This window comes from Leguminivora glycinivorella, chromosome 24 (genome assembly GCF_023078275.1).
Source record: "Leguminivora glycinivorella isolate SPB_JAAS2020 chromosome 24, LegGlyc_1.1, whole genome shotgun sequence".
In the NCBI taxonomy this organism is placed as follows: domain Eukaryota; kingdom Metazoa; phylum Arthropoda; class Insecta; order Lepidoptera; family Tortricidae; genus Leguminivora; species Leguminivora glycinivorella.
This window is the reverse complement of record NC_062994.1, coordinates 6,384,009-6,396,196: the sequence shown is the minus strand read 5'-3', so window position 1 is coordinate 6,396,196 and position 12,188 is coordinate 6,384,009. Positions and strand designations below refer to the sequence as shown.

The 12,188-nt window shown below is 37.2% G+C and overlaps 3 protein-coding genes across 5 annotated transcripts in view; 1 reads left to right on the top strand and 2 right to left on the bottom strand.

Moving 5' to 3' along the window:
- Positions 1 to 7,669, bottom strand: part of LOC125238976 (unconventional myosin-Va) — a 58,156-nt gene extending 50,487 nt beyond the window's left edge. The window contains exons 1-3 of the mRNA XM_048146477.1: positions 7,477 to 7,669; positions 5,749 to 5,871; positions 3,805 to 3,923 (exon numbers count right to left, since the gene is read on the bottom strand). Coding sequence (XP_048002434.1) covers positions 3,805 to 3,923; positions 5,749 to 5,871; positions 7,477 to 7,503 — 269 coding nt within the window. The 5' untranslated portion in view covers positions 7,504 to 7,669. The remainder of the gene's footprint in view (positions 1 to 3,804; positions 3,924 to 5,748; positions 5,872 to 7,476) is intronic.
- Positions 7,670 to 7,937: 268 nt separating this feature from the next.
- Positions 7,938 to 9,749, bottom strand: LOC125238576 (neuropeptide IMFamide). The gene is made up of 3 exons (XM_048145920.1): positions 9,704 to 9,749; positions 8,908 to 9,046; positions 7,938 to 8,279 (listed from the first exon to the last, which is right to left on the bottom strand). The coding sequence occupies exons 2-3, from the start codon at positions 9,044 to 9,046 to the stop codon at positions 8,188 to 8,190; spliced, it is 231 nt and encodes a 76-aa protein (XP_048001877.1). The 5' UTR covers positions 9,704 to 9,749; the 3' UTR covers positions 7,938 to 8,187.
- Positions 8,216 to 11,947, top strand: LOC125238577 (neuropeptide SIFamide-like). Of its 3 annotated transcripts, none has more exons than XM_048145922.1 (3): positions 8,216 to 8,351; positions 11,099 to 11,226; positions 11,470 to 11,947. In XM_048145922.1, exons 2-3 carry the CDS (start codon positions 11,106 to 11,108, stop codon positions 11,559 to 11,561), a joined length of 213 nt encoding a protein of 70 aa, XP_048001879.1. In that variant the 5' UTR covers positions 8,216 to 8,351; positions 11,099 to 11,105; the 3' UTR covers positions 11,562 to 11,947. The 3 variants fall into 3 exon arrangements, with proteins under 3 accessions (XP_048001879.1, XP_048001880.1, XP_048001878.1); XM_048145923.1 differs by lacking the exon at positions 8,216 to 8,351 and adding an exon at positions 10,638 to 10,683; XM_048145921.1 differs by lacking the exon at positions 8,216 to 8,351 and adding an exon at positions 10,699 to 10,930.
- Positions 11,948 to 12,188: the final 241 nt, after the last annotated feature.

Sequence of the window (12,188 nt, the reverse complement as noted above, 5' to 3'; positions counted from 1 at the left end):
CTAGGCGCAATAGAACTCAATATCGGCTGCTCGCTGAAAGGCGGTATTTCGTGAACATCAAAGCAGTGAGCCTTCTATACTTGTACTTGTACCAATAATAATAATAAGTGCCGAATTTAAACTTAATTAAAATTAAGTTAAATAAGAATATTCACATGTAAAATATATTATTTTATCAATAAATAAATGAATGAATGAATGAACTAATATATTCTGTAGTAAATCTGATAAAAACGTCCTTATTGCAAATGAAACATAGGACCCTACTGTAACGGAAAGCCACAAATGAGAAATATACTATACTAGCTTTTGCCTGCGGCTTCGCTCGCGTTAGAAAGAGGCAAAAAGTAGCCTATGTCACTCTCCATCCCTTCAACTATCTTAACCTAAAAAACCACGTCAATTCGTCGCTCCGTTTTGCCGTGAAAGACGGACCAACAAACAGACACACACACTTTCCCAAATTCCCATGTATAATATTAAGTATGGATTAAATAATTAAGATGCCACAAAACCGTTTACACAGCTGTTACTCCTTTAAACACGATATTTGTACCTACTCATCCAAAACGCGTCATTTTCAAACGTACCAACGTAATTTACACATAACATTATATAAATTTCGCATGTCAGTTTCTCGTTAAAATGATCTGTCACAGCATTATTGGCCGTGCCATATACAGGGTGTATTTTGATAGCGGGTCAGTAAGGGCATCTATGAGATCCCGTGGTCCTACGCCAAAATGGTCTAAGGAGACCATCCATCGATTTCAAACTGATGAAAAATGGCATTTACAGATTTCGTAAAAAACATACATGGTGTGAGAAGAAGGGTATTTTTGACAAACTTTTTTTTTGACGAAAATCGATCCCATTTCTATCCAGGATCAAAAGCTTGTATGGGACCAGAAAAATTTCAGGCTAGAAAAGTCACAAATCGCGACAAAATCAAACTTTTCCAATACAATGTGTTAAATGTGTATGAAAAAAAAATTTTTTCGCATGGTGTTTTCTGATGCCAATCGATTCCATTCCTGTTGAGTATCGATAGTTTCTTTGGGCTATAGGCGATAGTATACTAATGAGCCACAAATTGAATGGGACCGACTGGCGTCAAAAAAAAGTTTGTCAAAAATGCCCTTTTTCTCGCACACTGATGTATGTTTTTTCCAAAATCGGTCTCCTTCCTTAGACCATTTTCACGTAGGACCACGGAATCCCATAGCTGCCCTTACTGACCCGCTATCAAAATACACCCTGTATAGGTACAGTCGGCCAAGAAAGTGGTTTACCACTTTTCGACTCCATTTTAAACACATAAGGTCGAAAAGTGGTAAACCACTTTTTTGGCTGACTGTACCGTCGCGGACAGGAAATCAGTAAAACAATTTTTTTTTTTAATTCTCAATGTCTTAAGTGATTTGTTTGACGTATCAACTAGACCAGACATAGTATAAACAAAACCAAGACATATCTTGATTATCTTGATATCTCTAGTGGACTGATTACTTAAGTACGTAGGACATCATTCAACTTGTCAAGGCCGTGACATAGCCATCACATAATCAAGATTTTTTTAAGGTTAACAGTTGACTTTAACGACTTAGGCACTGGTCTCACTAGAAGCGAGCAACTGATGAGCTATCGGCAATAGAAACAAACAAAGGATAGTCGCTCCCGTGTAAATAAAAGCATAAATTAAATATAACCAGATCATACCATCCCATACATTAAAATGCGACCGCCTACGAACGCGCTTACACTCCACCACACATAGATGGCGCCACAAAAAATGCCTTGTTGCCACCGATTATTTGTAGATTGGCATTAAGTGTCTATTCCGAGCCGTAAATCTATGTCAAAAGTGACACTTAACGCCATCTACAAGTATAATCGAAAGCTACAAGACATTTTTTTTGTGGCGCCATCTATGTGTGGTGGAGTGTAAGCGCGGTCTTAGGCGGTCGCATTTTAATGTATGGGATGGTATGATCTGGTTATATTTAATCTATGATAAAAGAGAGTGCGAGCGATTTTGTAGTTTATCGCATAACTCGCTCGAACGGTCATCGCGTCTCTATTACGGCTCAGCCACGACATTGGTCTAAGCGCGACAGCGGTGAGCGGCGGCCATACATTGGAGCGAGACACAGCGATGGGACTTTTCATTCGCACGTATGGCTGCCGCTCACCGCTCTCGCGCTTAGACCAATGTCGTGGCTGGGCCGTTAGGCACTGGTCCCACCGCGAGCTAGTAAGCTATGAGCTATCGGCTATAAAAACGAACAAAAGATAAGCACTCCCGTGCAAATAAAAGAGACACGGCGATGTTTACAGTTACTCGCCCAGCGGTGAGCTATCAATATCGCCGTGTCTCTTTTAGATATTTGCACTCCCGTGCTTATCTTTTGTTCGTTTTTATAGCCGACCAGCTTTTGCCCGCGGCTTCTCTCGCGTTAGAAAGAGACAAAAAGTAGCCTATGTCACTTTCCATCCCTTCAACTATATCCACTTAAAAAACACTACAATTCGTAGCTCCGTTTTGCCGTGAAAGACGGACAAACAGACATACACACTTCCCCATTTATAATATTATATTAGTATGGATATCTCATAGCTTACTAACTCGCAGTGGCACCAGTGCCTTATTTACAGGGATGCAACTAACTTTAGTTCGTTTCTATAGCCGATAGCCCCGTCATTAGCACACCGCACCCTCGTTGAGCTCTGGCAGCCTTACTCACCGGCAGGAACACAACACTATGAGTAGGGTCTAGTGCTATTTGGCTGCGGTCTTCTGTAAGGCGGAGGTACTACCCCAGTTGGGCTCTGCTCTAGATTCGAGCGAGATGATATCCGCTGTGCTGTGCCCTACCACACAAAGCGGAATATCATTCGCTATGCCCTACCCCCTACAGCCCTACCCCATATATATCTGGTCAGGCTTTACCAATGTGCGTTATACGCCCCTTTATGTGAGACACGTAAGCGTCATATTTACGCACTACGTAGGTACCTAGCGATAGATATGCACGAGTTCGGATGTAGATAAGTATATCTATATCCGTATGTAATGTTCAATATGACTCATTCATGGGTAATTTTGTTTGGAATGTTGGCGTGATTTCTCTTGAGAAGTGGTAAAAATGATTTAGAATTCCGTGAGTCCCCCTTTTTAATTTAAAAACATTCCAATTACGTTTAAAAAAAACCGCATTTTGAACAAATAACGCATCTATTACCCGTAGTCCCTTTTCTGCGAGTGAAGGAAGTGCAACAAGGGTGTCATTTTGTTCCCATTCTTTACCTTTAATGACAACCTATGATATTAACCTATTGGAAATCTTACCTAGTTAATATAATTTTTGGGATAAATTAAAATTTAAATATGACAAATTTAAGTTTCTTTACAATTAAGTAACGTTTAAGGGAAGTTTCCTTTTTTGATTTAACGTAAGCGTCAGATGCGCTAGCATGAGACCTGAATGGCGCTGTGACTTATCCGACGGGGTGACGGAGCACGACAAAGCCTGGCTCGACAACCTTAAGCAGAAAAGTCTCCGTTCCAGAGCTCCTCCTCCTCTTGACTCACGTTTCACCTGTGACAGATGTGGCCAAAGGTGTCGTGCTGCCATCGGACTACTAAGCCACCAAAGACGATGTACCGGCACTACACAATAAAATCACTGCAACAATCATCTGCTAAGATGTGGCCAGTGATGATGAAGCGTTTGATACGGATGACCTATATCTGATGGCTAGCCTAGCTCGTTTTTTTATGCCTTGTTAATATAGTTAACATACCTGACTCTAAGATTGTGGAGTACAGCAGGCTCGTGAAGATATGACAGCGATGTAAGGTCATTCTGCCCGATAAGGAGTGAGGGGTTCCGCAAGGGGGGCATTTGGTTCTCATCTTTTATCTGTGAAGTAACTCGTTATTAATCGTCAATAAACATCAATAGTACCAATTGTTATAACACAAGGCACCTTAACATCGTATGCGTAATGCACCCACGCAATGCTACGGTACGTCGCGAAAGCGATTTACCGCCTGTGACAGGGTTCCGGCCATTTTTTTTTTTCAAAGTTGTCCACCCCATTTTTTTTGGATTTGGAATTTTTTGTGGTTCTCACTCAGAATTGCGAGGTCTTTCAATCCTAATAGGAGAAAAAAGTGTCCCAAGGTTTTTTTCCCATTCCGTTACAATTTTTTCATTTTGTTTGGAAATCTTGGGACATTTCTTTTTTTTTCCTATCAAGATCGAAACACCTCGCAATTCTTAGTACGAATCGCGTATAAAATACCCATTTTACAAAAAAAGTGGGGTGGACAACTTTGAAAAAAAATGGCCCGGGTACTAAGGGGCCTACACATCATGTACGTCACTCACAATTTCGATTTTTTGAGAGAAATAAACTAAACTAAACAATATTATAGTCACATACATCCACTTTGTCAGTACAAAAAGGATCAAAATTAAAAAGTGTAGATGAGAAGGGACCTCTCATAGAAAAAATTGCGCTTGTTTTCTACTGACAACGTGGGTGTGCCAAAGTATTGTAGTAGGGATTAAAAGGATGTTGCCATCCTTTGTAAAAGTCCATTCAAAGTAAAGCATTCAAGACTTATTGTGACTAAATAATTGAGGTATTGAGGCACTCAAGGTCATGCTGATGTACAGTCAACCAAATTGAATCCTAGTCCACTATATAATGTACTGTAATCTTCTGTATACTTAGTATTAAGATGTGGCAATAAAGTTTTTTTTATATAGAACCCAGTCCTATTCACACCGTGCTTTATTTCCCATAGAAGTCACTCTAACGTTTACTGTGAGAAGGTTCTACAGTGGCCTAGGAATCAATTGGTTGACTGTACCAACTCGATTAGATAGGCAATCCAATTGAATGTGACAGTCTCAATTAAAAGGCACCTCATGGTCGCTTACCATAAGGACGATGCTCGTAACTTTATACCAGTAATCTGTTATAGCATAGAGGAATAAGTAAAAGAAGAGTATACTCCATACATCAGTAAATGCGAGTTATTTCTCTAGGCAATGTTAAGTGACATCTAGCGACAATCACGCATCAAATAGCGTGAATTATCAGTACCACTACTCGATACTAGGTGGCAACAGTGTCTCTTCTGCCAAAAATTTAATATTAGAACAGTTTACAACTTATATTACAAGCAGAAGGAATTGAAAACAGAATACTGATTAACATCATTGTAAGATTAGCTAAAAATTGGTGAGCATTAGACTCTTTGTTCGTCGCGACATCTATTGACAAGTAGCAGTACTGATAATTTACGTTGACGCGTGATTGACGTGTGATTGTCGCTAGATGTCACTTAACTATGCCTATACAAAATAACTCACATTTACTGCAACTCTTCCCTTACTTATTCCTCTATCCTCTATGGTTATAGCATCCTCATGTTTAAGCGAAAATATGGTGCCCTTTGTTTAGTAACGCTACAAATGTCAACAGAATCTGGGAGCGTACCTCTATGTAGCTACCAAAAGTTCTTAATATGTTAGTCTTTAGCTAAAACGAAAAAGTATGTCATTTTCTGTGAAGTTCTTAATATCTAGTAACATATTAAAAGTTTCCCAATGATGTGAAACTTAAAGAGCAGCAATACACCACTAAAATGCCATTATTTTCAAATCATTGTTTTGCACCAAGAGTCTAATATAAAATTAGAAATTATCCTGGCTAATGAAAAAGTTAAATTACCTTGATTTGTCGTATCTCGCCAGTCTGGTCTAACTTGGCAATAAGGACTCCGGAGCGGTAGTCTGCAGTGACCGTTGCACTCTCCCAGACTTTCTCGGGGTGTTCCACCCATATCCGGGCCCCCTGGAAAATACTTATTTATATCTATGCCAGTGGTGGGAAAAGTATGGCTGATGATGATGTAGGTATCTCACTTACTAAACTTAACCCTAAAATTCTATTGAAAATTTGCAGACTAATTCTTGGCTGGCCAATACTTCACAATTAGAGTTCAAATGTTAAAGGGAAAGATACTAAATTATCTAATAAATTTCAGAGTCATACAGAAACAGGAACATTTTTGATACATTGAAATTGTAATTAATAAATGAACCAGGGAGAATAGAGGTAAGGAGAAACATCAGTCGAAGTAGAACAGTCTCAAAAATGACCGGCTGAGGCCTTGTAATTGCAGTTACAAATCTCTCCGCTTGGAGCGCATGTCTCGCTCAATGATCAGCAACGTAACATGACATTAGACATTCTTTTCTCTAGGCTGATTTTGTCGGACTGAGCAGGTCAAGACGTGGTCCCGTGGTAGTGCGCTGGCTTCGTATGCAGATGATCTTAGGTTCAATCCTGACAGCGATCTTTTTGTTTTTTTTATATTTTAATTTTTGTTTTGTGTATTTTAATTGTGTTTAGTTATTGTTTTATTTATACAAAAGTCAACTTAAACCCTTTTACATTGTTTGCCCCATCTTAGGATTCTTAGGTAATGTTATAACTCTTGCGAATTAAATTTTGAAAAGTTGTAACAAAACAAAATATTTTTGAATATTAAAAAAATGTTAGTAAAAAAAAAAGCTCTCATCAGGATTTGAACCCGGTACCTCTTGCTCCGTAGGCGGGGTCACTACCGAGAAGGCTAAGAGATTGTCAAACCCTAATGTACCTGCTATTGCGCCACAGCGCCACCTATCTTTTCTTTTATATGTGCACTTCTGATACTTCAAGCTATCGCTCCTTATCTCTAATCTCCATAAAATGAACTGTTGAATAACAGTCAAATCAAGATGACAAATTAGTAAATCCTTTTTTTTGTTTTTGTTCTAACCATTTAAAAAAAATGTCATAAAATATTGCCAGCGACACACTCCCATTTCCCCGTAACAAAAAGAAAAAGTATCTTTTTTTTTAATATACTCACAGGACCTAAATTAATTAAGCATATATTTATAAACAATTTATTTCTCCTACATTTATATTCATAGTGAATTATAGTATCCTACATTTATATGAATCCTTGTGATGAATTTTTGAAAAAAGAGCAGCTACTGTGTAGTTTGATTTTAATCAATAAGCGGTCATAAACGTAATAATCATACAGATAATCATTGGCACATTCATAATCCACTCAAAAAAAGTAACAATAATAAAACAGGATATTATCATTGATATCAGTAGGTACTTTAATTAACATTGCAATTTTGTTTTGTGAACACATGATATAATGTATACGGTGATCTTTACCGTGAACAGATTGAAGTGATAATTTACAACCTAATGAATAAAACATTAGACAAGAAATTATCTCAAGCATAGTAACATAGTGATGTAAACTTTGTCTATTACAAGTTCTCTGATCCCAATAAGCCACATACTGCCGTGAAAACTATAAATTAAGAAAAAACTATTCCAAATTTAAAATGTTTTAGGTACCTATGCCAAAATAATATTAATTATTACCTTCGTGTAAAGCTCTTTTGTAGTCATTTTGCTTTTAAGTTACAATCCTGGTTGAATGAAGGAACTGTGTTCTATAACATTATTTCACCACTAAATCAGAACTTTGATAATTCATTTTAGAAACAAGGTAGATTCGAATTCGCTAATTTTTACAATGCGAAACGTCACTGCATTGCATTGTTATTGACAGATGTCAAATGTTTTTATCAATAATCGCTAATCACAGCTGATATCTAATAAAGAAAGATTTTCTCCCCACAAGGAAACCTCATACTAGTCTAATGAGAGAATTCATAAACTCCTATAAGAAACTAGTTGGAATATAAAAAAAACTGAAAACAATCGCGAAGAAAGTCATTCTTATCTTAATTTTCCCACGAGGGTTACCAACTCACAATAATAAAATGTAGGTCAAATCGACTATCAATTTTATATTGACCTAAATAAATAAAACAACAATAGCTAATGCATCGCCATGTTTTATTAAACTTTTAGACTCGAATAACCTGAAAATATTCCAGCCTTTATAATATATACTTATAATTTTTACCTAATATTTAAGGAAAACATTTCTAAATTTTAAAAGATAAGCGTGTCAGTGTTGCTAGTACAGTTTACATATTTCTATTAATAGGGAATAACATTCTATCAGTATCGTAATCCATGACCAAAAATATTAGTTATAGTTGCGTGAAGTTTCATTATCCAGTTTTATTTGTTTTCTTGAGACGGGAACCACGCTTGACATGCTTCCGTGGCGATTTCACATAGAGCGGTAAAGGTCTTGCCCCGGGAGTCATATTCTGAAACAAAATTAAACGTTTATCAAAAAAAAATACACAGTTTTAGAGCTGATGTTATAAAACATAAAATAGGTATGCATTTTTTTAAATATTACCATAGCTACTAAAAGACAACGAATAAAACGCGAATTTATGCAGGTGGGTCACAAGGTTGTAAATAAATACCTACACACATTTTATTTTTCAATCATAGTTGGTTTGCCTATTCTGTCACCAATTCAGAAATTAGTATTTATTTGTTTTCTTTTCTATATCTCGAGACCATGGGGTCCCGGACTTTTGGGAGGCATGCGTGGGGCCGAAACCAACAGCACAGGCCCTTTAAGACATTTTAATTTTAATTATGTTTAAGTATACATATTCACGAGAGTGCCATAGTATCAAAGAAAGGAGAAAAAGATAGTTACAGTTCCATATATACCTATTTACCGGTAAGAGAATAAATTAAATAACTACATAAGTATATAACATGCGTGGATCCAGGGGAGCCTAGGTTGGCCATACAAATAGAACACTTGACCCCCCTCCCCTCTCCTGGGGCCTGGGCCTTTACCACGTGACCCCCCTCCCCTCCCCCCTGGGCAAAAAGCTGGATCTGCGCTTGATATATAATTAATAAAATACATACCAGAAGGCCCCCTCTTTCCGAACATAATTCCGTTCATAGGGGCGTTTTTGTAGTTTGCTTCGCTTAGTTCCGCTAAAGACAAGAGTACGACCGCCACGCAGACTACTCCGATTGTGAACCTCATCATGTCACCAGCCATCTACAAAACACAGTTATCATTAAATATGTTCATTTTACTGTGTTAAAATCCTAACAGCATCTTACTTTGCAATCTTTTTTACCTGATTTTTTTTAAAGAATTGGTCCTTCGAACCGGATTCTCTTAGTGCAAGATGCAACTAGGAGAAGAAGTAGAGAGATATATTGATTTAAACTAACACGATCTTCACTCATATTACCATCGGATGTCGTGAGTGTTGTATGTAGGCAGAGTGGCAACCCTAGCGTAAAAGTGACTGATGACAATCAAGTGCGGGTAGTTCGAAAAACTCGTACAGCTAGAAGATGTTGATACAACTCCCAGCCAGTCTACCCGTGACCACGGACGTAATGTCATGTCCGAAACGTCGGGTTAAATATAAAACGTAAGTTTTACGCGATTAAGTCCCGTTTTAATTTAGTAATATAAGTAGAGAGATGTTTTTAAATCCGTCAAAAGTATGCTATTTAGAAACGATAAAAGGGATGACTGGGGCATGGTTTTATATTATTTTTTGATACCCGTATGTCCTTTGTTATCAGACAAGACAATCTGTAGAAAATATTCGCAACAACATTGCACGTGCTCATTATTTTTCATTTATCAGTAAAACACAGTTTACACATTTCGAGCCCCATCGTAAAAATTACAACTTACCTTTATTCACAATGTTATTTTTACTGGTAACACTAGAAGCGACAAACGTCAACTGATGCCAGGGCCAAAGTTTCCCGCCATTTTATAGAGCGAAGGCTGAAGATGGCGGCTACACGGGCAATTATTGGATTAGCGCTCGCTGACCGCGTATTGACACTGATAGGGGAATCTTCAGGGATTATAACTTAGTTAGTTAGTGCATATTACTCGTATGTCCACAGGCTATTACTAAACCCTTAATGTAGTTACCCGCAAATCCATTTAAGTTGAAGTTTATTGCCTTTAAGTGTTTGCTAAGTTAAAGGCTTATGTTTGGTTTATAAGCTGAAACTTGCATGTTCCTAGAAAATAATTAGCCAAAACGAAACGTAGGTTTTTATTTATAAAATAACAACTTTTACCTATAAGGTACACTTCACTAAATATCTGGACCCTTTTTTTGACGGAGTGGGAATGCAGTTACGCACGACGTGTAGGACTCGCCGTTTCTTTCCCCTCCCATAGCAAGAGGGGGAAACTTGGCCCTACCCACTAAACCCACTCCGGTGTTTCATCCTCTTTACCGTTCGTGAAGGCGCGCTGAGATCGATGTAAATATCTGTACCTACCTTATAAGTTTGAATTTCGACTATAAACATTTATTAGATTTAGTTTAAACTACTTATTATAATAGATTTCTTTTCTCGACGTTTTGCATTTTTTAATGACACACAGCAAACGAGCAGACGAGCCGTCTGTTGGGAAGCAGTCATCGCCGCCTATGGACATAAGCAACAACGTCAAGGGAGCCACTTATGCTTTGCTGACGCTGACCTTTGAGAACCCTAAATACCTGCTTCTTGAAGAACCCCATATCATAGCGCAAAGGAAACATCTCAGAAGAGTCAGAAGGCCACAAATTCACACATTATTCTTATTTTATTAGTACAATTTTTTTATTCAATCTGCTGGAAAAACGATTTTGTAGATAACTCAATAAGGTCTGCTTTCTCCTCTAATATTGTATATAGACTAGACATCCAATCTTCACACATAATCAGATCAGGCGGGGAAACAGAACAAATTAATAATATTAAATACGAAACCTGATTGTTTTCGCTACAGTATAAAACAGGATACAAGGCGGTATCCCATAACAGTATACTTGGGTGCTTCTAAGGTTTGAGATATCTCAAAAATAGGAAAAACATTTGAAGTAGCTAGTCCATAAAACAGATTTAACTTATTGTAAGTACCAGAACTGAACAAAGTTCGGTTTAAAGATATGTTATTTTAGTTTAACATTTCATTATTTCAAATATATACCTCTATTATTGGTTATTTGGTTGGACTATTAAGTAAGTTTTAAAACTACTTAAGATTCAGAATTTTTTAATGTACGTTTTTGGATTACAGATTCACGATGCATGCCTTCATCACTCTTTGCTTCCTGGTTGTCATCATGTGTGCTCTCCATTTCACCGAGGGAGCATACAAAAAGCCTCCATTTAACGGTTCCATTTTTGGGAAGAGGGGCTACGTTGGTAATTCGCATATCTTTATTTTTTTGTAATAAATAAATAAATCGGCCAGCAAAGTTATCGGTAACAAAGGAGGGTTGTGGTGTGGTTCTGCTCATCACACAAATAAATGTCCTTACCGGGATTCGAACCCGGGACCGCCGCGGTCGAATTACTTTGACGGTTGCGTTGTGAAAACATAGGATATCTAATAAGAGTCTGGGTATTATATGACTTAATAAGTAATATTATGTGTTATCATTTCAGAATATGATTCAACTGGCAGAGCCTTGTCTGCCCTCTGTGAAATTGCCTCCGAAACCTGCCAGGCGTGGTATCAAGCCCTGGAAAACAATTAATTTTAAACAATGCATTCCATTCGAAATTTTTTAAAGTCACTATTTATTCATACTTACGCAAAAAGACATAAGTTGATAACTTTCAGTCGGAACGAGCTTTTTTTTAAAAAAAAAACGAATTAATTAGCATGTAAGTACCTACTTAGTCTAGTATGTCTCTAGCACAGACTACTAAGAAGATATGGTCTCTAGTATCTTTTATTAGTCTGTGGTCTCTACTGTCTCTAGTCTCAAGTATTATATGTTACAATTTGACATACTTAAATGTACTCATTTTAAATTAAAGTTATAAAAACTTATCTAAGCTGACACTCGACAATAGAGATACATGATTCGTTGTTTTTTAAGGCATGTTATAATATGTAATGACAATGACTAACTGATAAATAAACAATATCACTGTACCTACATTTTGTTTTATTCTAATAAACACTAATACATGTGAAAAAAAAACAATTATGTTTTTAAGTAAAATTGTAAGTTGTAGGTAAAGACCGGGATTGGCAACTAAGTACTCCCTAATTGCTTGGAGAGATAGTTTGTCTTGGCAAGTTCTTAATGGAGAGTCTTAAGCCAGGTTTAGACGAGCAAGTTCTTGCTGCAATAAATTGAGCAATAACTTGCGTT